Source organism: Pteronotus mesoamericanus, unplaced genomic scaffold (assembly GCF_021234165.1).
Source record: "Pteronotus mesoamericanus isolate MK-2021 breed Mesoamerican mustached bat unplaced genomic scaffold, CSHL_Meso_final contig_68, whole genome shotgun sequence".
NCBI lineage: Eukaryota > Metazoa > Chordata > Mammalia > Chiroptera > Mormoopidae > Pteronotus > Pteronotus mesoamericanus.
Window position 1 is genome coordinate 22,694,967 of NW_026555234.1, and position 24,836 is coordinate 22,719,802.

The following is a 24,836-nucleotide window of genomic DNA, read 5'->3' on the forward strand; positions in this document are numbered from 1 at the left end:
ATGGGCATTAAGTACTTTTGATAATACTCATAAATTAGGGGCAGACTTTACCCATTGAATTAGAAGGGGTCGTAGCGCTAGTATTCTGTATGTTTTGCCATCGCCACTAATTCTTTTTTCCATTTCACTTACCTGAAAGCTAATCTAACCTTAGAGAAACGGGGAGACTGTAAACAGGTGTGTGCAGTGGCGACACAGCCATGCACATGGGGACCTCTCTGTCTGCCCTTGACTGGCGCATTTAATGGGAATGCTGTATAAATTGGCCCATGTTCTTCTATTGGGAGGCTTTGCTTAAATTCTTGACCCAGACCTCACCTTCCTCCTAGTCTTCAATTGACAGAGATATAACGCCCATGTTACCAATAGGTAGTTAACTAGTTATCAGTAAGAAAGAGAGCAAAGGGAATTAGACATTGAGCTTAATAAACTGGGACACATGAGCCTGTTTGCTGCCTCAACTTCGCACTCCAGGGGGCTGCCGCTGAGGAGACTTAATCCTGGGAGCTCAGGCAATCTCCCCAGGGGCACAGCTCCTCTGGCACTGAATTGTTGTGGGGCACAGGGGGGTGCTTAGTCACAGAGGCCTGTCAGTTTAACCTGGGAAAGGGATCATTGGTCATCAGAAGCTCCCAAAAGCTTAGGGAGTGGATTGGTTATTTTGAAAAAGCTCCTGGTTATAACCCCAGTGGAACAAAAAGGCTCAAGCTCCCCAACCTCCACTCCCCACCCCGACCCTGCACATTCTCTCTCTTTCCTGGGAACACATACAGCTGTGTGGGTCTAACAGCCATGTAGGGTCTATAGGACTAAACTTTTCTATGAAACAGAAACTCTGGGCACTGGCCTTTGCTTTGGCCTTGCTGAGGACATGGTTGGACTTGTTCCATGGCAGGATGGATGGAGCTAGCTCCTTCATGGAGCCTATTGTGAGGCCCCCATTCAGTGGAACCTCCACCCCAATGTAAGTGATAGGACTTCCGCCCAATTCCGGCTCCTGCAGTCCTCCTCACTTTTTCTTGCTGGTGGGGTTCCCACCTTGACCTGAAGTCTTCTTGGATGAAGTCTCGTTAAGATGGCTGCAGCCTGGCTCTTTGTCGTGACTCGCTAGTCCGTGAGAAATTCGTACATCCTCACCCCTACCCATGCCACTCTCTGGAGGCACAGGCTGCCCTCTGCTTCCCCAGCCTGCTTAGGCTGCTCCCACCAGGCTATTCCTTCATAGTTCTCTAGGAGGGAAGCCAGAACCAGCCTCCGTATTTGCAAACCCTCCCCAGTTCCTGGGGCCATCTCTTGGATTCTCTCAAGAAATCTCTAAACCTGTTCCACTCCCTGTGTTCAGTAGAGAGGGTTCTCTGGGCTTCTGTAGCTCAGCAGATCTCAGTCAGGGGGCAGAATGTGGTCTCCCCAGTCTCTACAGATAGCACCTCCCTCCCTTGATGAGGATGGGGTGGGGATGGGGACAGGGAAGCAGCAGTCACACCAGGGAGAGGAAAAAGCAAAGCAGGCTCTACTTTAATTTCCTCCAAGAAATCTCTTTCCAGTCTCCCCAGGCATCTGTTATATAGACTGGAGGTAGGTCATGGGAATGAGGGTCACAGGAGCAAGGTGACCATCTAGCAACTTCTCTGTATACAGTGTTGCCATAGCCTGTTGCCCTGGCTCTGGGTTTCAGTGAAAATTCTGAGATTTTAGCAAGAGCCCTTATGGTTCATTTTATGTGTCAAACTGACTGGACTACAGAACCCAGCTATTTGGCCAGACACCAGTATGGATGTCAAGGTATTTTTAAATGAGGTTCACATTTAAATCAGCAGGCTTTGAGCAAAGCAGTTTAGCCTTCCAGATGTGGGCGGGCTTCATCCAATCAGTTAACGACATTAGGACAAAAAGACTGAGGTCCCCCAAGGAAAAAGGAATTCTACCTGTAGACAACCTCCAGACTTGAGCTACAATATCAACCCTTCCTGTGTCTCCAACTTGCCCTGCAGATTTCAGACTTGCCAACCCCCACAACCACACAAGCTGATTCCTTAATGAGACAGACAGACACAGACACAGCATCCCTCCCTGCTGGTATTTCTCTGGAGAACCCTGATTAACGCAACCCTCTTTATCATTTTACATCAGTTCTACAGAGACGCATAGCTTGTTTTGCTCAGTCCGGACACCATAATCTCATCTCCAGTAGTCGATACAAACATTTGTTACCAGGACCTAGAACAGTTCTTCCACTCAGAGCTTTAGGAGGAGATCAGAAGGATTACCTGAGGGTGACAACACGTACAGTGAAATGAGAACAGTGTAGAAGTGCCTTCTGTGAAATTTTACACATACACTATCCATCTGATTGTGACATTAGTTTCCAAATTGTTTTGCCCAAAATAGGGAATTAAATCTATCATGCTCACCTCCAGATTTCCTCTTGTGTCTCTCAGATTCTGTCCTCTCTTGGGTGCCTGTACTGTTCTCGCCGTAAAGTAGCCCATGCTAGAGTGAGGGTGATTTCAGCGCACTTATTTCTAATTCCCCAACATTCTCAGGTTGTACTTCCCATTTGCTTAAAGTTCACTGTAAGTACAGAGTATTTTCATTAGATGTAGTTCAAGGAAATTGCACTGTTTCAGTGCCCTTGGCCAAACGCTTGCCCGTGGCAACCTGTTTCCCTGGGAACGCTCTCTCCCTCTCTGCATCTTTCTGTTGCTCTCTGTCCACAGCCTCTGGGCTCTGCACCAGCCTCTTCATGGCCACAGAAGGTTCTCATTGTGCACAGTCATTTGGTAGAAGCACATCTTTCAAATTAAATACAAATTAAAACCAGAGCTGCCATTGCACAGGAGCATGAACCTGTGGTTGAAATGGCATCCTTTAGCACCACAGTTGAGTTGCACAAATCTCGTCACCATTGTTTCTAATTGCAATAGCTAATATTTACTAAGTACTTGATGTGGTCCAAGCACTGTTCAGAGCATTTTGTTCAAAGCACTAATTAGTCCTCAGTACTGTAAACAAGGCCATTTTACAGATGAGAGAGCTGAGGCCCATAGACATTAAATAACATATCTGGGGTCACACAGCCAATGTGGCAGGGACAAAATTCAAAATCCAGCAGCCTGGCTTCAAAGCCCATGTTCTCTACTCCAGTGCTGTGGTCCCCCAAAAGCATACCCTGTCTGAGGGTTGGCGTTCATCTCCATAAACATATATAAGGGAGACATATATATTTTTTTAAATATTTGTGATTGAATAGGATAACATATTTTTGATTCATTATATGTAACCACATCAACACCAGAAAAGGATTTGACTGGAATTTATGTTAAAAGAAACAGTAAGTTTTTGGTTTTGTGCTTTTTTTAACATTTAAAAAGATAAAAATAAGGAGTTAGGAAGAGACAACTCTATCAAGAGAGGATTTTGAGGGAAGCTGCCGTGACCACAGGAGGAATGTAGTAAATGTCACACCTTTTATGATGGGACAAAAAGGAATCGTGGCAGTTCAGGAAGAAGGGTGCTGAACTGTGAAAGGAACTTCTCCTGTGTGCGGGGGTGTATTTTTAAATGATGGCTTGTGTCCTCAATTGCAATTTTAAAACAAAGCAGATGATATCCACACATGAAAGCCAATGAGAAGTTTATGTCTTTGTCATTTTCCCACCTAAACCCCTCAAGAAAAATTCAGATCAAGAGTTTCTGTCCTGCCTGTTGCAGCTCAGTTGGTTGAGTGTCATCCCACAAGGAGAAAGTTCACAGGTTTGATCCCAGTCAGGCCACACACTCTTGCACGTGTCCCAGCTGGGTTGTGGGTTCAGTCCCCAGCTGGGACACGTGCAAGAGGCAACCAATCGATATTTTCTCCCTCTCTCTCCCTCCCTCTAAAAATAGATAAATAAAATCTATTTTTTCAAAAAAGAGTTTCTCACAGGCAGGGCCACTCATGCATTTCATTAGGCAGGTGGCTCGGCAGCAGGACTTGCTGCTGACGCCTCTCTGGCTGCCGTCTAGCTTGGAACACAGAGCTGGACTCAGGCGCCGTGAACTCCATATGCCAAATTCAATATTTTTAAATCCCAAATATCTTGAATAACATAAGTGTTTTTAAAGCAATTTCTATTTTTTGCTTGTTCCAAATACACTTAATCTGATGAGCTACAAGTTTTAAAGTTAGTGCTTTTGAAGTGCTGGGTTTCCTGTCTGCATCATTCATATGAAGGATCCATCATTCACTTTGGTGGCCAAATATTTCCCTATACCGCCCCTTATAGTAACTTTCCTTGCCACTTAAAATCACTTTCTCCAATTCTGCCTGTTGTTGATATGAAGTGAATTTCTGATTCAGTCCTTCAGGTTTGCCAACATGGTTTGCCTCTTTAGTCTCTTTCTCCAGAATTAACTTAATTGCCTTAGCCTCTCAGTGAACTCCAGTCTCCATACTTTTATCCAGGATGGCAACTTTGCTGCCGCCCTCTTTGTGGATGGTCCCCATACCAGCAGCAACTATATTACGTGGGAGATGCTTGGAAATACAGTAGTTCCCCCTTATCTGTAGGGAATACATTCTAAGACCGCCCCCCCACCCCCAGAGTAGATGCCTGAAACCACAAATCATACTGAACACTATACATACTGTTTTTCCTATATGTACATACCAATGATAAAGATTAACTTATAAATTAGGCACAGTAAGAGATGAACAATAACTACTAATAAAATACAACAATTAAAACTGTGTACTGTAATAAAAGTTACATGAATGTGGTCTCTTCCACAATATCTTATTGTACCGTATTAGGAAAGATTCATTGGCTTCGCTTTGGCATTTCTGAATTGTCAATATCACTGCTCTTGCGCTTTGGGGCCATTAGTAGGCAAAACAAGGGTTACTTGAACACAAGCGCTGCGAGAGCAGGGCAGTCCATCAGATAACCCAGGTGGCTCCTACAGGACCTGTGGGCGGGTAGCTGCACAGCTTGTGTCTGCCGGACAAAGGGATGGTTCGTGCCCCAGGTGGGCCGAAGCGGGATGGCAGGAGATTTTCTCAGGCTACTCAAAATGATGTGCAATTTAAAACTTATGAATGATTTCTGGAATTTTCCATTTAGTGTTTTTAGACCATGGTTGATTGAGGGTAACTGAAACTGCAGAAAGCAAAATTGCGGGTAAAGGGGGACCACTGTACAGACTTTCTGGTCCCACCCCAGACATACAGAATCAGAAAGCGGGGCGGGGGGCGGTGGGTGGGAGGCCAGTGTTCTGTTTGAACAAGCCCTCCAGGTTGAGCACCGCTGCGCTGCGTTGTCCTTCCTCAAGCTGTCAGGCCCTGTTCCATCTACCATGTTTTTTTAAATCAGTAGATAGCAGGTAACCAGAGCTAAGGCAGATTGTAGACTCTGCGTCCCCAACCTCAAAACTTCCTTGGAAATCGACTGAATCTAAACCGATAGGCATGGGCAAATTGCTTCTTTCAAAATCCCTTATCATTAGTCTGCCTTCCCATGCACTCTAATACCCCTGGTGCTAGTCTCCAAATGTGTTTCTCTCCATCCTATCTATCTTAACTAATGAAGAAGCACAGAGCTAACAGCTCAATTTCCCCCAGCAATCTTTCCAGTGGGAAAATAAAAAGAAATTACCTTCCCGGATTGTATTTTGGGGCACCAGGCTTGCTGTTCAGCACAGATTTTTCCATTTGCCCGTGGCTGTTAACCACACTGCAGTTGGGAGGAATTGCCCAGGCCGAGTCAGAAAATTGGAGTGAGGGCGTGTGTTTCCGCCTCACCTGAGACAGAGTCGCCCGTCACCATCAATTCCCTCAGAAGGCCATCGTAAGAATACAAATGGTCCTGAAGCTGGCCAAGTTTTAGAAAACTGACTGAAAACTCTCACATACTTCAGCGTTGTGACTAATTGTCTTGTGTACTTGCTCTTGGCAGTGGCTGACAAATGGGCATTTTATGGAAGCGAGGAAGGAATGTTTTGCTTTGATTGTGATGATCTGAGCACTATAAACAGAACGCTAAGTGCCTACGTTTTAATCTCAATCCATCTGTATTGCTTGAAATGAGGTTTGGGAGAGTGTGATGGCTTTTCCCTGAGGAACGATGTTTATACTTCTTTTGTTGTGGTTGCTGCAGTTAAATTATACTAAAAAGTGAACTTAAACAGGATTTGTTTGATGAGAAAGAACATCAGGGCTCAGTGACATGAGCTATCATTAATTGATGCCGTGTAGTCATTTTACCAAGAACAAGTGAGAATAATGCTTATTTTAAATATGTATGTAATATACATATATATGTATCAATAAACCACTCATAAAATTAGGGACCATGTCCCCTGGAAGAGTTCATCATGTGTATTTTGTGGAACGCTTTTTCACTTACCCAATCACAAAACCGGTCTGTTCTTTCTCTCTCCTCCGTGACAAGAAACCTCATTTCCACCTTTATTGTGAAACAAAGGACATTCGCCGTGAACCCCCTGACTGCCCACACTCATCTTCACCTCATGACGCCTCCTCACCTCCGTCTGGCCCATTTTGCCAAGTGTCTTGGCAAGAAAAGCTGCTCTTCAAAGATGCCACCTTGGCCTCGGAGGCCGCAGGATCCTCTCTGCCAGTTTTCGCTTTCTCTTACGTATCTGCCCCTCCTCTCTGTTAGCATCTCCGTGTGCTTTAGAAACTCGGTCTCTCCCCTCTGTCACTCCCTTCATTACTGTGGACAACGTGGAGGTTCAGACCCTCAGCTTCTCACCGGGACTCTTAGCTCGTCCCTCTGATGGCAGCTTCTTTCTTCTCCACATTTTATACCAGAATTACTTTGTTGAAAGGCATATATGCTTATGTTAGTCCCCGACTCAGAAACTGAGCAATATCCAAAAGAATTAGAAAAAAAAAGTACTTACTGGGTCTCAAGCTTCTACACCATCCACGTCGAGGCGCCCTGCTTTCCTTCCCACACTGACCTCGTCCACCCACCTCCCGTTCCCGCTCATAAGTCATCCGCTGTCCTCTGAGCACCTGCACCCACCGTCAGGCCCCTGAACTCCTGCTCTTGCCATTACCCCATCTGCACTGTCTTCTTTCTACTTGTTGACATTCTTGTCTTCAGTGTGTTTCCAGTTCAAATCCACACGCCCGTGTCTGTGCACCCATGTTAGACATTTATTACAGCACTGCCTTCCAGTGTGGTTAGTTGTTTATGCCTGAGATCAGGGAAAATGTCTTTTTTTTTTTTTTAACCTTTCCAGTAACAAACATGGTGACTTACCAAAGGTAGATGTTTAGATGTTTAGGCACTGAATTAAATTGTGTGCTAATAACCAAATGCATAATCACAGCAGCATCACAGGGAAACAGGAATGTTAGCTTGTTTTATTCAGATATTTTCTTCTTTAGCAATATTACTTAAATGCAGTGGATTTCACCCATATCTAGAATATGTGTCTAATGATCAATTAAATTCTAATCTAAAGAAATTATTGCTGAACAAACTCAAAAAGATTCCAGAGGCTTTGCTAGAAACAAATGATAGGAGTTGATTCAGGGGGCTTGGGGTTTGCCCACTGGGCAGTGTTTCAGAGGAGGGAGCAAGTTAAAAGGTATTATAGTCAAAAGTACATTGCTGAGAATTATCAGTCCTGCATTCTTAGCCCTGGGATTGGTCCAGAACTGTTATCAGTAAGATGTCAAGAAGACAGGAAGCCAGGAGGCGTGGTTGCATCCTAATGGCCTGGATGACAGATGTCAGGTAGCCCAGAAACCTGAGTCTTTCAAGGGATAATTAGAGGGCTGCCTGGGATTTCAGCTGTACATCCAGGAATTGCTGCAGGACCAGAAAGTTCAAAAAAGTTTAAGTTTCCAGGCCAGTTAGAACAAGAATGGAGACTTTCCTCATACCTCAACCTTCATAATATTAATAATTTTAGCAGCTTGGTTAAAATAACTCCATTTTATACATTCCCCATCTTTACTCTTTTCTCGCCATTATGGAAGCCCTTGTTGAAGTAGAAAGAGAAGGCTGAAATGAGAAATTCCAAGTTCTAGTCCTGGCTCTTCTTCACTAATTCAGCCCCCTAGGTTCTGGCTTGTCATTAATCTTTTGGGAAGATGACAGTTTCTTCATCTGTAAAATGAGGGGTTGGCACTACATTTTTCATAAGATTTCTACCACATCTAAGATTCTGTTATTTTAGCTATCATCATTGTCGTTTGTCAGCTCTTGTTGTACCAAACCTACTCATTGTTAAGTTCGAAGAACCATTTTCATAGCGTAGGCAACCGTACATTGAATGCTAAGGATTTCTTGATGGGAAGGGGGTCTGAACCCATGTCATGAACCCTTGAGAGATGATTAAACTGTTCACTTCATCCTAATATTTCCTTGAAACCACCAAGATCAAAGTCTACTGGGAGAAGCAGCACTGGGAAGATGGCCAAGCCCACAAGACACTGCTCCCATGAGACTCCATGTATTCATCCAACAATATGTATTTTCTAAACCTTTTATTATGTGCCAGGCACTCTTCTCAGCATGAAAATATAGTGAAGGGCAAGACAGGTAAGGACCCTGCATTCTTGCAGCTTATAGTGCTGGAGAAAACAGGTAATGAACAAGAAAATACATGAGTTTTTAAAATACTGGTTCACTTTTCTATCCTCTAAGGAGGCAGAATATTAGGCAAGATGTAGAAGGACTTGTAAGTGTGAAACTACTTGCAGATGAGGCATGTGCTGAAGGGGCCTCCATGAGGCCTGGCCTCATTAGTGGATGCCCATTGATAATGCTGCTGTCGTCGTCTAAACAGTAACGCCTAACGAGCCAGCTTTCCCAAGCCCACGGTGCACATGCCAGGCCTGTCTGCTCTGTCCCCAGTTCCAAAAAAGAAACTTTTCTTCAAGCTGTGGACCTGCAGTACACATGCACAGCTCAGCTTTCTTTGTAAGGCTTTCAAAGCAGTGCTGAAAGGTCTCAGCAGGATCTGTGCATGCACAGGCAGTCCTGACAGAACCCTGAGCCATGCTGACCAGGGCTGACCCTGCCAGGCAGGAGGATGAGAGTGGGAGCCTTCAGGGGCCAGGTATCGTGCGATGTAGCCAAGCCTGGATAAGGACCCAGCCAGCTGAACAGGGGCTGCAAGAACCAGGCTCCACAGGCACTAAAACAGGACCAGAATCCTTATTTTAAGTATGGAGTTAGAAATCCTGTCTGAGCATTGGACTTTCTACATGTTCAATACACATAGATGCCATTTCCTCTGGCATAGTGCACTCAATATTCGCTGGATTAATGATGGGATATTTTGTATGGTCTTAGTTTTAAAAGCAAAAGAGCAATTGGAAGAATCTAAATATCAGTAAAAAAAAATGGTGAAGAAAATGTAGAATATTTTTATGGTGGGATATCATAACTACGCAAAGGAATAAACCAAATCTAAATTTATCAACAGTCATCGCAAAAATATAAAAATGAAAAAAAAGTGCAGAATAGACCCCATATATATTTTGTGTAAATTTCAAAATAAAATGCATATATATATATATATATATATATATATATCAGTATATATAAAATATAAAAGTAGACTGAAAGGGTATGTAGCAAATATATTATGTGCATTTTCAGAAGGAAAAGAGGGGACTCAGCCTGAATTTGCAGGTCAAAGGGGAATTCGACTTAATCTGTTATGTTTTATTTATTTTATTTAAAAACTACAGTTGAAAAGGAATGGAACCTGTAACATTAAAGGCGAAAGGAACTGTGCTGAAGAACAGTACTTTAAATTTTTTAATATTTTATAATGGATCTTGACATTTAAAAAAAATAAAGGCAATCTGCATTTAGAAAAAAGAAAGAAAGAAGGAAGGAACTCCTACCTTTTGTGACATCATGGATGGAACTGGGGAATATTATGTTAAGTGAAATAAGCCAGTCGGTGAAAGATGAATACCACATGATCTCACCTATAAGTGGAATCTATTCAACAAAATTAACTAACGAACAAAATAAACCACAGGCAAGGAAGCATGGAGCAGACTGAAAGTGACCAGAGGGGATGGGGAAGGAGGACAATGGTGGAAAGAAGGGAAAGGGACTAAACAAAGGACATGTATGAATGACCCATGGACATGGACAACAGGGTAGGAATTGAGTGTGGGAGAGGGGGGCGGGGTGGGATGGGTGGAGGGGGGCAAAGGGGGAAAAACTGAGACAACTGTAGTAGAATAAACATGATTTTAAAATAAAATTAAAAACAAAGAGCAGTACTCTTGTCAATGAAATAATCTCCCACAAGGCAGAGGCTGACAATTCTGATACTGCTGTATGTACATTAAGGATCAGAACAAATGAAATGAATGGCCGATGGCAGGATCCAGGTTTCTCGCAGTTGGAGTCGAAGTGTACTGATCAGCCAGAATAAGAGGCTAGACTGATTCATCCACATGGTGATGGATTAGAAGTGGAGGCACTTGATGGAGTTTATAGAGAACTCATGTTTAACTTAGGAAAAATTAAGTGTAAGGATAATTAATATAGAGCACAAATGGTAACCTACAGAAATATTTACAGGTACGTGTCTATACAGAGGTTAGTATTTGCACATGAAATTCTTTGTTCTCTCAGCTAAGAAGTCCTAAAAGAAATGACACTGGAGTAGCACAAAACACATCTAGCACCCAGGTCTTGCCTCTGCTCTCCAATAAAAAGAACAAGGAAGAGCTCCTTGGAGAAATGAGTGACTCTGGAGCTGGAGCAGGAAACACACAAGGAGAACCTGGAGCATCTTGTAGTGGCAGAAAGTTACTAGTTCTTTTAAAAAAAAATTCCACCAAAGCCAAAATAATTTGAGCAACAAAATAAACTAACATTGGATCAGACCCTGAATATAAAATAAATATTCATAAGTTGCTACTTATAGAAATGATTGACTAAATAAATGAGAGAAGAAGAGACAAATCTCTTTGCAAAATAATTCCAAATTATGTAGGTACACCACCCTAAAGGAGAGGAGCCTAACTCCCAGCCCTTAAGTGTGGGCTGGGCATGTGACTTGCTTCTAATGAGTACAGTATGAAAATGGGGAGGGGGTGGAGAAGTATATTTACAGTGGAGAAATGCACCAAATGCTACCTCAGCCAGGTGATTTAGATCAATATCAACACTCATAAGTTATGTTGGTATTAAGTTCCTTGACATGATGAAAATGCACTTTACCTTTACAGTGTTCCTCCCCAAAAAACCATTAACTCCAGTAAAATAGTGAGAAAAATATCAGGCAAATTCCAGTGGGGGCATCCTACAAAACCCAAAAATGATCAAAGTCATCAAAAACAAAGAAAACTGGAAAAAGTATCATAGCTAAGAAGAACCCAAGGAAAAATGACAACCAAGTGTAACATGGGATACTGGATGGCATCCTAGAACAGAAGAAGGACATTAAGGATAAACTGTGGCAATCTGAATAAACTATAGGCTGTAGCTCATAAAGATAGACCAGTAGTGGTTCAGTAATTGTGACAAATATTCATTACTAATGTAAGATATTAAAAATAGGAAAATTGGTGGAGGAGGGGTGGTAAATGGGAACTTCCAGTACTATCTGCTCAATTTTTCTGTAAGTCTAAAATTATTTTTTAAAAGTCTATTAATTTTTTTAAAAAATCATTTTGAAAACATGACCAAATGTTGAGTTGTCAGGCTGGGATGTGGGGACAGAGTTGTTTATTTTATGCTTTGTATGTTCTCCATTTTTTTTAGTTACTCAGAATTAGAAAAACAGAAATTTGAACAGAATTCTTCCCCACACATTATGTGAATTAGTAATTATGTTGGGCAATTTTGCACTCAGTTTTCTTGTTTATATTAACACTAGTAAAATCCTCTTACAGAATAAGACAAGGATTCAAGCTAAAAATTGCCGAGCTTCTGTGTACACAAATCTTTAGGCAAAAGGAAGAGTGGATTTCTACAAGAGGCATTTTACCCCTGCTGCCAGTTACACGCTCAGCAAGACCATCCCCGTTTTTCTTGGCACTCTGTGTCTGAGAGTGCCCATTTCCTTGCGGCCTAAGCACCACTTGGTATTACTTTCCTTTATAAGTTTGATAAGCAAAAAGATCTTATCACACGTGTTTTCATTTGCAGTCCTATGATTGTTAATAGAGTTAAGCATTTTTATTTTTCATGCTCACTGGTGTTTGTGTTTCTGCTTCAATGATTTAATATATTGATGTCCTTTGTCCATTTTTCCACTGCTTTTATGGGAACACTGTGTAAATGTTTTGAAAAGCATTCTCTTCTTTCTGGGCTTCCAGGATACCATTCCACTCTTCCCCTCATGCTCTGTACCCATAGGAAGGTTGGTGCCTCAGCCCTCTCTCTTTCTACCCTGTAACTCCCCCATGAACTCTCTAGCCCATACAGATACAGGCACACCTTGGAGGCGTTGCGGGAGCAGCTCCAGACCATCACAGTAAAGCAGGTATCATAATAAAGTGAGTGGTAATCCTGCTGGTGAAGGCTCTTGCCTTCAGTTTGTAAAGTACTCAACACCTGTGAAGCACAGTAAAGCGAGGTATGCCCATACCTGAAGGGACCCCCAGAATGAAAGCCCAAACGGAACAAGGACCGTGGCTGTCTTGTTAATGTCACAGCTGCCCCAGCTTGCCTGGGGATGAAGGGGTTTCTGGGACTTTCAGTGCTCACACTGAGACAGCCCTGAGCAAATCAAAATGGCTGGTCATCCTACAAGTCAAGTTAGGTATTGTGAATAGATATATGTTGAGTGAATGCATGGTGACTTCCAAAACAGCTTTTCCAGCCAGATAACTCCTTTGACCTACAGATCTCTGTTTTTAATGGCTTCGTGGAGATCATTTGAATAGTCGATATCTACTTCTTCTATGTCCAAAACTCTCTCCCAACTCCTCTTCCACCACCACCACCACCGCACGCACATGTGCACACACACGCATGTGCGCACACACGTGCGCACACACACACACACAAACCCTATTCTTCTGCATTCACTTTCTCAGTGAATTTTTCTCTAGCATTTTAGAATTCCAATAATCTGGACACATTTCTCAGTTTTCTGTCTTGTAAGGTAGTAGTCGGGGTGAGGGTTGTCTTCTGGACTTTGGAACTGATGCAAATGAACTGCAAACTTCAGAATGGTTCCATTCCCTGCAGTCTGTCACCCAATCCTTTCACTCTTGTGGTTTTTATGCCTTAGTTTTTATGTCTCCAAAGAATGATATATGTGCTTTATATTTTGCAGGTGATGAAACTTCCTTACAGACACAAGCGTCATATAAGCAGTGAAAATAGCAGAATTATCATTGATACAAGTTTAAGTTCAGCAGTGGGTTTAAGTATGTAAATTTCACAATCATAGTTAAACCATGAATATCAGATTTAAGGAAAGGTAATATTATAACTTGATTATGAGAAAGCTGAGACTCTCAAACTAGATTGAGTCATCAACTTAGTTTTTCTGCTGTATAAATGAAATTAGTAAATCATGTCATCTATGACCTTACCCTCTTAATTCATTTTATGATGAATTGACAAAGATACCAGATCTTACATTGACAAAATCTGCTTCATTTTGTTTGTATTTGTCAGCTCGGGCCATCACAACAACATATTATACGTTGGCCAAAAAGTCTGTTACATTTTTTCTGTACAGTGGCTCTAGTACTGCTTAGTTGTCTTTAACTTCATTAGAAACAATTTGGTTAGATTGTATTGTGACAGCTGTCACATCAGTGTGCATTTTTTAAAACATCAAAATTGGTGAATTTTAATACTGCAGGTGGGAAAATAATATGCAGCATTTTCAACCTGTTGTGCTATATTATTTCAAGAAAGGTAAAAACACAACTGCAATGCAAAAAAAAAGATTTGTGCCGTGTATGGAGAAGGTGCTATGATGAATCAAATGTGTCAAAAGTAGTTTGTGAAGTTTCTTCCTACTATTGACATTTTGGCCAAATAATTTTTTGCTGTGGGGCTGTCTTATGCATTGGAAGATGTTTAGCAGCACCCCTAGAAGCCAGTAGTGGGAGATAGCTGACATATTCAAAATATCCAAGTCAATAAAGTTATTGGTGAAAATGAAAAATGTGTCTTTTTTTATGGAAAGAATGTACTGGACTTTTTGGTCAACCCAATAGAATGTGTGGCTTAAATAACAGAAATTTACACCTTCGCAGTTGTGGAGTCTCGAAGTCCTCGCCCAAGGAGGCAGCGTGGTCAGGTGCTGGTGAGGACTTTCTGTGTGCTGCCTTCTCCCTGTGCTCTCACTTGACAGAAACAGGCCTGGTGTCTCCCGTCTTCCTCTTCTTACAAGGGCATCAGTCCTACGAGATCAAGGCTCCACGCCCCTTATGACCTCATTTAACCTCAATCACTTCCTTAAAGGACTAGTCTTCAGGCCAGTCCCATGGAGGACTTAGGGCTTCAAGGTGCAAATTCCAGAGGAGGATGCAATTCAGTTCATACTGATGCTGGCCTTAAATTTAAATCACCTGATTCCTGCATACGTGGTTATTAACACACCATCAATACAAATGGCTTCATTTTTTAAAACTTCTGTTTCACATGCGGGTTGTCAGCTGTCCCTACAGCACACCGCCTGTGTTCTCTGTAAACGTTTTCTCCCTACATCTGTTGCTGTCCTTGCAGCCAGCGAATGCAGTTAGCTGAACACAATTCTTTTAAGCTTTTTTCTCCACCCATGGAGAGTGGAGTTTGTCCTTATCTGACCATATATTTTATCACCTTTGTGATACCTTTGAGCAACTATCTATACTTTCTTTACCTCCTTGCTATTTTCTCTGTCTCTTTTTTCAATCAAGAGATATTTCATTCCCTTACGTATCTACTCGGCAGTATTTCTCAGCATTTATTTCTGGTATGTGTATGTATGGTTGAGTATGCTGAATATGCAGTTTCTCCATAAATTATGTTTCAGTAAAGGAGTGGTGCCTTATATCTTGCCAAGTGTCTCACCTTTCACAGAGTGCTTTCGCCTAGAGTAACTATTTCATCCTCACAGTAAGTCAGAATACATATGTGGCCAGATGAATATACAAGGCTAAAGTAATACCTATCTTTATAGACATGAAAGCTGAGAATCAGAGGTGAAACAACTTGTCAAGGTTACTCCTAACATCTTGCCTTTTCCTAACCTCAAAATAGCCTGTATTTATTAGCCGATTATTGGTGTGAATGAATGTATCTCTGTGTCTGTATATCCTACTTCAGAATCTCATTTTTGTGGCATGTGAAACACAGGCTCGCTATGTACAAGTTGTGGAAAATGGATATTTTTTGCCCATAGACAGATGCCAGTAAATATCTGATCTTTACATAGCATGAATTCCATCGTGGATAGCTCGATAATTGAATGCATTCAAATGAAAAATACTAAACTTTATATGCTTAATATGTCTGCTAACATCCATCCTTGGCAACCCTGCAAGCAAAAGTGTATCTCTAATGCTTGAGAGGTGAACAGTTTTCTAAAGATATTACCCTTATGTCTGTTGGTGCCAAAGATATGACCTTTCTTAAATAGCTTATCAGATCATCTTTATTGGGGACATTACCTAGTTCCAACAGACAATGTTTTAGTCACCTGTCATCATTTCCCAATTTAATTCCATATCGCCCTCTGTATTAGCCACAATTCTCCAGAGAAATGGAACCAATAGGAGACATGTATATAAACAGATATATACACATATACACCATTAAGATTATATGTATGTGTGTATATATATGGTATGTTTATATATAAAGGATATATATTATGTACGTACAAAGGATATGTACATATAAAGATTTATTATAAAGAATTGGCTCATATGATTATGGAGGCCGAGAAGTCCCATGGTATTGCCCTCTCCATCTGGAAACCAAGGCAAGCCAGTGGTTTCGGCCCAGCCCGAGTCTGCAGGCCTGAGACCCAGCAGTCCCAGGGGGAGGAAGCCCCAGGCTGGGCGCAGGGCACCAGTGCCCCAGCTCCTGCGGTCGGGCAGAGAGAGTGCGTCTCCCCTCCTCCGCCTTTTTGTTGTGTTCCGGCCCACAATGGATTGGATCATGTCCGCCCACACCGCGGAAGGACCGCTGCTTCACTCAGTCTGCTGACTCCGATCTCATCCAGAAACACCTCCCAGACGTACCCAGAGACAATGATCAGCCAATGTCTGTGGGTTCATTCCGTGGCCGTCAGGCTGCCACACCAAGTTCACCATCCCGTCCCCTTTTCTGCGTTTACTCTTGCGTCTTGTGACGCATGAAATAAAGCTGGAGTAATTGAGTTGCAATTCACTTCTAAATTACCCTGCATTGTTTGTATTTAAAAATGTATTGGTTGTGAAAGGTGACTGGTGACTTTGAAAAATATTAAGAAAAGAACATTGTGAGGCAGGTGCAGCTGACTCTTTAGTATGGTGTGGTTGGTATTACTCCTCAGTAGAGCTCTGACTATGACAGTTGGCTCTGAGCTCTAGGAAATACGTCACAACCATCTTTGTCCCTCCACTCAACCATACGTCAGACAAAAGGAATGCCGCCCCCCAGAACCATTGAACACGCTGCGTTCCACGTGAACGGCACGCCTGAAGCTGTGCGGCGCTCACACCGCCCGGCCTCACATGTCCCTCCACTGGCCCAGCCTACGAGAGCCATCACAAGCAAATAAGGCAGCTGGAGTCTCTCTCAGAAAGGAGCGTAGCAAGAAATGTTTGAGTTAAACACCCCGTATTCAAGTGTTGGTAGTCTGCGTCTTCTTAGAGAAGTGGTCTTGGGCAAGCCAGCTGATGCCTGTGAGCCTTGATGTCCCCTTCAGCAATTCACCCCATTTCACAGAATCCTGAACATTAGATGAGATTATGTGTCAGGGAAAATGTGTATATAAATGGGGGTTTTGTTTTCAGTATAAAGGGGGAGCTTTTAGAAAGGAAGGAATAGTCCCACCTGCCTTACTTTGGTGACTGGATTAGGAAGAATAGGGCATTTACTAAAGAGTATGTGCCTCAGCTTATGACCGTACCGGTGGGGGCGGGGGGCCGGTGGCAGGGTCCCTCCTTTCCCTTCCAGCGGCCCCCGTGGGAGCACTTGCCCACCTCTCTGCAAAGAATGCCATCCATCACCCCAAAAAGACTCTTCCCTCACCTCTTCCCTGAGAGGCCACCTCAGAGGAAAGGCAAGGACAGACGGAGGTGACAGTGAAGAACACCTGAATCCTCCTTTTCTGTTTGCTGCAATAAAAGCTGCATACGATCGGAGTCTGACCCCGAGGAGTCTCAGATTGCAAGCCCAGTCAGAACCAACTGCACAGAAAGAGCAGCGTGAGGGCTGGGGGAGTCACTGTTCGCCGAATGGAAAAGAAAAATCAATTGAGGGGTTAGAAAATGTTCTATCTAAGCCTTTGAAAGCCGTAGCTTAGGTGTATCTATAGCAGCATGTAAAAAAAGGAAAAGAAGATACAAAAAGAAGAGTCCTTTTACATTAAAGTTCCCATTTATAATGGTATCAATAGCGCATAAAATATTTCACTTTTTAAAATGAAGTGAAATCCCTATAACAAAATTAACCATTTTAAAGCAAACAATCCAGTGGCATTTAGTATGTTTATAACGTTGATTAACTGCCACCTCTCTACTTCCGCAGCATCTGGAAGTATTTCTTATGCTAGAATTTTACATGCAGAAACTACAGTTTAAAATGTTAGAAAATTTTTTTAGATTTTTTATCCATTTGGACTTAACTCCCAGATTATATTTGAGCACTTAGATGGATTATTGCTTTTTACCTAACTAATATGATGTACCATCAGTGTTTAAGAATGGGCCAATTTAAAAAGGTTTTCCCACTTGACTAGGTGGGTGGGAGAGAACATTATGGATTTCTGCAGACAGGTGAAATCCCGTATGTTTATGTTCAGATGTATTGACAGTGTGTTTAAATCATTCAATAAAAAGTGGAAAGTTATTTAAGACACATGCGTTGCTTCCACGCAGGGTCACACAGGCAGATTGATCAAGGACCTAAATGCAAAATCCTATGTAGCCCCTGAACTCTCCACTGAATTTCTCCTACAAAGTTGTTTCAACTAAGCAAAACATAAGCTCCTTGAAAATCCAATTCTGAGACTGTGGAAAATCCGATTCTCTCTTGGTGGTGGGAGTGAACGTCCCATTGCCGGTGAAGAGAGGGGGACGCGTCCTTGTCCGTAGTTTCTGTGGCTGCCGCGCGTCATGCATGCCTGCTCCCCAGGGCTACAGAGCTAAGAGACAGGCGGATCAGGAAACCAAGGCTGGACCGCAGCTTGCCGCCTCCACTCTTCTAGCCTCGCAGACTTGGTCCCACACCTCTCCCCCTGCTCTGAGCCATTGACTTGTGTGAACTTTATGACTTTATGACTCAGCTGGACTGACTCTCCAAGTTGACACTCCCTGGCTCTGTTAAATATAGACATCTTTTATGTGTTACCTTAGGACTATAATAAGCACACAGAGCCCAGAAAAGTCTTCCCAAAAGATGTAGCAGCAAACTTCTCTTTTGCTATTTCTCTTTTTGCTGTTTCTCCAATAGCAAGATAAGACTGAAGCAGGCTTCTGTCTTAGATCCCTGAAAAGTCACAGCTTCATGATTTATGAGCATTCCACCTAATGGAAGAATCAATAGAGAGAAGGGAGAAGGCTTGGGGAGAACAATCCAATAAGTAACTTTAAGCCTGTAGCACATTTTTACTTTTCTGGAGTTCTATATTACCACTTTATACATAGTAGGCACTCGATACGTATTTGTTATTTGAATTGAATGAGGATATTTTTTCTTCTTTGGTAATCTCTATTCTAGGGAACATTTTTGCCTTGCATATCGATCAAGTAACTAATAATATTTGGTGCCAGCTGTTCAACTCAAATATTTTTAAATAGCCTTCGATTTTGTAGTGGCCTGCTGTGTTCCCTGTCCTGCCTTTCAGTGCCTGCTGACCGTCACTCCTGAAACCGCATGTGCCTTGCCCATCCAGAGCAGTGGTTCTCTGATTCTAGATTTATTTATAACCGCATTTTAAAATCTAGATTCCAAGGCCCCCTAACCACAGTGTCCTTTAAGTCTAAAATGCGGTCTAGTAACTACATTTTAACATTTTAACAACCCACCTGGCTCATCCAGGGGCAGATAATCCAGGAAGCATATTTTAGAAATCGATCCATAGACTGGACCCTGCCCTTAACTCTGAGGCCACGGAGAGCAGAGAGAAGATGAGGAAACAACAGTTCGTAAATCACCGGTGCCGCGAGGATGCTCCTGCCCTGGCACATGATCTTACTTGACTCATCACTATTTTGCCTCGTTTCCAAGGCCTGTCCAAAATCCAGTCTTGGAACTTGGTAGCAGAGCCTTCCTGGGCTCCACTGGCTGCTACAAGGGGAACCATCCATTACTAAATCCCATGTTTAATGTTCTGCCTGTCCAGCAAGCCCTCCAACCTTGGCCAAGCTCCACCTGTGTGCTGTTTTGGATTCCTCTGGCTACTGTTTAGAAGTCTTCTTTTTTCCTACTGTGCCCCTGTGGCTTTGCTGGGTGGCTTGTCCCCAGCACTAACACCTCACTCCTTGGGACAGGCAGCCTGGCTGAGGATGCTGACTATCCTTATCCAGAACTAGTCACGGGTAATAGGATGATCAATAGGATAATCATCTCCCTCAGTATTCATGGCAGAATGAGAGGTTGTGCAGGCTCATTTGCCCAACTTTAATCTAAAAGATTGTAGAAGAGGAACTGTTAAAGGTGAGAAACAACTCCAAATAATGTTACTTTTGTTGCATACAACTTTCTGTCAAGAATAGCCCCAAACAAATGCAGATTAAGATAAAAATGTTTTTAATTGGCCTTCAGGCTGATACATTGAATTGAGATTTAGAACACCCTTATCTCAAAAGAGGTATAAGCCCTCCTTTACCGTGCTGGAATAGTGGAGACCAGGGATGAGGAGTTCCTCATTCAAGTCCCTTCCAAAAGGATTTCTCCAGCTCAAGAGAACCATCAGTTTGTACTCCCCTCCTGCCTGGTCATTAGGGTTCCAGCTGAGGAGACCGGAGCTCGAAACAGTGAGTTCAGTTGGCCACAGTCATTTTCAGTGAACCAGTTAGATGGGATGGATTCTGTGCGAAGGAGATAGGACAAGGCCCAACCAGAAATGCATTTAGGCAGCCTCTGCTAAAACACTGCAGGCTAAAATGAAGGTTGCTGACAAAACTGGTACCTTCCCCGCCCTGGCCCGTGTGGTTCAGTTTGTTGGAATGTCATCCCCTAGACTGATGGGTCATGAGTTTGATTCCCAGTCAGGGCACATACCCAGGTTGTGGGTTCAATCCCCCGTTGGGGCGCATACGAGAAGCCAACCAATTGGTGTTTCTTTTATCTTTCTCTCCCTCTCTCTCTCCCCACCCCCTCCCACCCACCTTTCTCTCTAAAAGCAATGAAAAAATGTCCTCAAGTGAGAGGGGGGGAAACCCCTGGAAACAGGTACCTTCCCGAATTGTTACTTTGCCTATGAATATAAGAAAAAATTCAAATACAAATAGAGCAAGTTCTAATTAGTTCTTTCTCTGTCTAGATTTTTTATTCAACAAATGTTTATTAATATTTTTTGTGTGCTAGGCATAAACAGCTCTGGCTTCTGCCCAAAAGGGGTTTACTACCTTGTAGCAGAGTTTAGGGCACGAGCTGATTTGCAATGCAGGCCTACCCAGGACTTTGGTTCTCTCGCCTGCCCACCCGCGGGATCTGGAAAGAGCACTGGGGACCGGCAGGGACAGGCAGGAATGGGACGCGCACAGGGAAGCCAAAGCGCGATTCACGTTCCAGTCGTGGTCCTTGGGCAAACAAGGCTTGAAGTACGTGGTAAAGGTGCTTTTCAACAGGAGGAGAAGGGACGAAGATGCCCACAAACTAAACAGGAACCTTCCCACAGATACTATAATGCAGACAAACTTGCCCTTCGTAGCAGAGATTTGTGTTAAGAGCTCCTCTTTGTTAGTCCTTGTTTCTACTGCGTATGTTATTGAAGATTAATTGAAATACCAGATGCTATTAAGCAAATTGATTTTCCCAGAGTTTACATAATACAACAAAATTTGTTCTACTCTTGAGAATTTTTGGTATATGCATGACACAGAAAAAGGACATGCTTGAGCCTATGAAATATCAAACATGCAGACTTACCAACAAGAAATGCCCGAGCACAGACAGTGTGTTGCTGAGTTTAAAATTGTTAATACCTGCTGTTTTCCTCACCACAAAATAATACATATGTATTACCCCCAAAAAAGTTTTTTAATAAAAAAACAACAAACCCATAAAACAACCTAAGTAAACTTAAAACTAACCACTTAAAGATAGCCATTGACTTTGCTGTGTGTGCTTATAAAAGCTCTTATGTGTATATGTATGTTTGTGTATACACATACATGATATTCATATATATGAGACTAGGTGAAACACTGGACTTGCCTTATACATGCTGTTTTGTAACTTATCTTTTCACTTAACAGTATATTATAAACATCTTTCCGTGTCAGCACAGCTCTAGAACATAACTTGGAATAGCCCCTGAATAAAGAAACATACCATGAAATATTTCAGTGATCCCCTTCGCTGGGCACTTACGTTGTTATACCAGCTCTTTATTGTTAAAACATTTAGGTTCAGCCTAAATATTCTGTTAAATCTATAGGTACATCTTTAATTATTTTCTAAAGACAGAGTCCCCAAAGAAAAATTTTTGAGTCAAAAGTTATATATATTTTTAAAGCTTTGGATACCCGTTGCCAGAATACCCTTCAAAGAAATATCGGATCAGTTGACAGACCCATCAGCACTATGTGGGTATTTTCTCACATCTTCACATAACCCTGAGCAAGTTTTTCCTTGACAATTTAATAGAGAAAAAATGATACCTTGTTCATATTTTGAAATGCTACCAGTTGGGTTGATAGTTATTTCACATTTAATGATGTCATACTTTTTTCCCTTTGTAGCTGGGTAAATCTGGAGCTTGAAAATCACACCATTAACTCTGTAGAAACCATTTCTTTTGTTTGAGAGTTTACCTGTTTGATATTTCATAGAGTCCAGCATGTCATTTTTCTGTGACACGAACAAACCAAAAAATCTCAAGAACTTTTGTTGTATTACGTAAACTTTGGGAAAATAAATTTGCTACAAAATTCTGTATTTTGAATTTGCCTAATATGATATGCAATCTCATTTCTCAGTATGTAAAAAACTTATTATAATTACAGTATTGTTAAAACTTACTATAATTACAATACAACTGTTCTACTTTTACTTACAAAATTATCCATGGGGGGAGAGGGGGTAATTATTCACTGTCATTAAAAGAGGAAGCTGATGTCACAAAGTATATATTAGTATTTATCGAGTAACCACATCACGTGAATACTAAAATGAACTTTCCTGGTGATACGCTAAACTGAACTTTCTTGTTGATACACAGGGACTATTAGGGGAAAAATATGGGAACATCCGAATCCCCGGAGAGGTGGAAGCCTCAGAGTTTGAGATGATTTTGGATGCTGCCGTGGAGGCCAAGCTGGAGACCCAGCTGCTGGAAGAGTGGTACTGTCGAGATGAGAACTCGGTGCCAGCAGCTTATTACCTCAGGCCCAAATCAGAAATGCTGAAAAGCAATAAAAATGCAGTAAGTTACCTTTCTCTGCAAAGTATGTGTCTGTCCATTTCTGTAACCTGTTAATGTCACCTGGGAGTGGTAGACTTCAAGTTATTCTGCCCGGGGCCCTGGATTTCCTTTTAACTACGAAATCCAAAGCTAAGAAACTTTCCAATCTGTGAGTCACCTTTCTTTTTAGCACCTCAGACTTTCTTTCCGGGATCATTTCCTCCTTCTTGAGGTACATCTCCTGGAAGTTCCACTCATGAAGGGTCTGTTAGAGATAAGCTCTTCTCAGTGTTTCTTCTGAAAATACTTCTATTTTTCCTGTCTTGCAAACTGTTTATTTGTTTTGTTTAATATATGTCATGCTTCTTATGTTTGTAAATACACATATTCTGTCAGATGTGGAAAATTCTCAGACACCATCTCATCAAATCATCTCTCCTCCATTTTCTCCGTTCTTTCCTTTTTGCTTTTATTCTAGAAGTGGATTCGACCACCTCAGTTCATCTTCCCTATCACTTAATCCTCTTTCACATTATCAGTTTCCTTATCTCCCTGTGCTGCTTTCCAGAAGATTATTTTAGATTTTTTTCCAGTTCAGAAATGTTTTCTTCAGCTCTGTTCACTCTGTCTACACATTGAGTTTTCAAGTTCAAGAGCTGTACTTTCAATTTGTGAAACATACTTTGTTTGGCGGGATGGTCTTTTTAAATCTACCTATTTTTTCATAGTTTCTTGTCTTTTAATTCAATATTTTTTCTTTAACATTTCATGCAGAGTTACTTTATATTTCTTAAATCTTGTGTGGGACCTTGGAGTTAGGTGGACTCATGCATGAGTACGATGGACACATTGTCCCTCCCCAGCCTGGTTCCCAGATGTATCTGCTGTGTGTCCCCTGCAACTGAATGAAGGAGGAACAGAAAATGGCTGGGCCTATTCATTGCACAGATAATTTAGAGAGAATTGAAAGGAAGCCATAGATTCCATCCCTCTTCAAAGACAACAAGCCTTGATACATTTAGCACCAGGCAGCTCCAGCAGGAGAGCCCTGGGTTGCCAACAGTACTTCATTTAAAGACCTAGTATATTTGTCACTCTGATAGTTAACATAAAGCATTTTCTCCATGCAATATGAAATCATGTTAGAATCCTTGGTTTTTCTCCCTGCCCGCCCCCCCTGCCGCGTGCATTTTTCAAAGTAATTATCTGCAAGAATATTGTTTCTCTAGAAAGGAATATTGGGGTAAACCCAAACCATTCCCTGGTTAAATGTTCCAAGAGTAAATGTAGCAGCTAGTAAATGTAGCTATCAAAACACACAGTCCCTCAAGAAACCAGGCTTACACAGTGGTTTGGGAGCACTTGTTATATGTTACTATTTCATTGGCTTTACTCATTCCTTCTTCATTTGATTCTATAACCCTCTAGGGAAATTTAAATTATTCTCTAAACCTCACATGCTATATCTGCATAAACAGTTGTTAAATAAATGAATGTATGTTTTGTGTATGTGTGTCAAACTAAAATTACAATTTTCAACTGCGTTACTTTTGAGTTGTATGAGAAAATTTCCGACTCTTGGTGCTCATTTAATTTTCTACAAAAATAGTATTGAGTCATCCACTTCAATGGATTAATTTGTCCATTTAAGGATGCCTCTTAAAATATCTAAACTGCCATCCACCCACATTTTAGGTTTATCGCATTTCATAGTTACTGTCGGTTGATAATAGACATAAAACTTTTTTACACACTTTGGAGAAGCAGGAAGGGAAATTTGTTCATGGCTTTGAGAGGGGAAGGGGAGACAGAGAATGCTGATGTGTGTCGAGCAACCCGACTGGAGCCAAGGAGGGTCTGCATGGATCCACTAAAACTCATCTAAAGATCAAATCAAGAGAATGTGTGATTGGAGGAGCCAAGAGGAAGTATCAAAAACGGGATCGCCTTATGTGGGGTCGAGCCATACACTTAGTACTTCCAAATCAGACAGAGAGCTCACTTTTTGCAATTCCTGCAAAATCAGATTTAATTGAGCCTGTCATGGATACACCATAAAATGCCTCTAATGTTTACCTTTGCTTTCCATTTTGGGAAAGTATTCCAGGTTT

General features: G+C 41.9%; 1 protein-coding gene across 1 annotated transcript in view; it reads left to right on the forward strand.

Moving 5' to 3' along the window:
• Nucleotides 1-24,836, forward strand: part of NWD2 (NACHT and WD repeat domain containing 2) — a 139,325-nt gene that overhangs the window by 102,026 nt on the left and 12,463 nt on the right. The window contains exon 4 of the mRNA XM_054582249.1: nucleotides 22,543-22,746. Coding sequence (XP_054438224.1) covers nucleotides 22,543-22,746 — 204 coding nt within the window. The remainder of the gene's footprint in view (nucleotides 1-22,542; nucleotides 22,747-24,836) is intronic.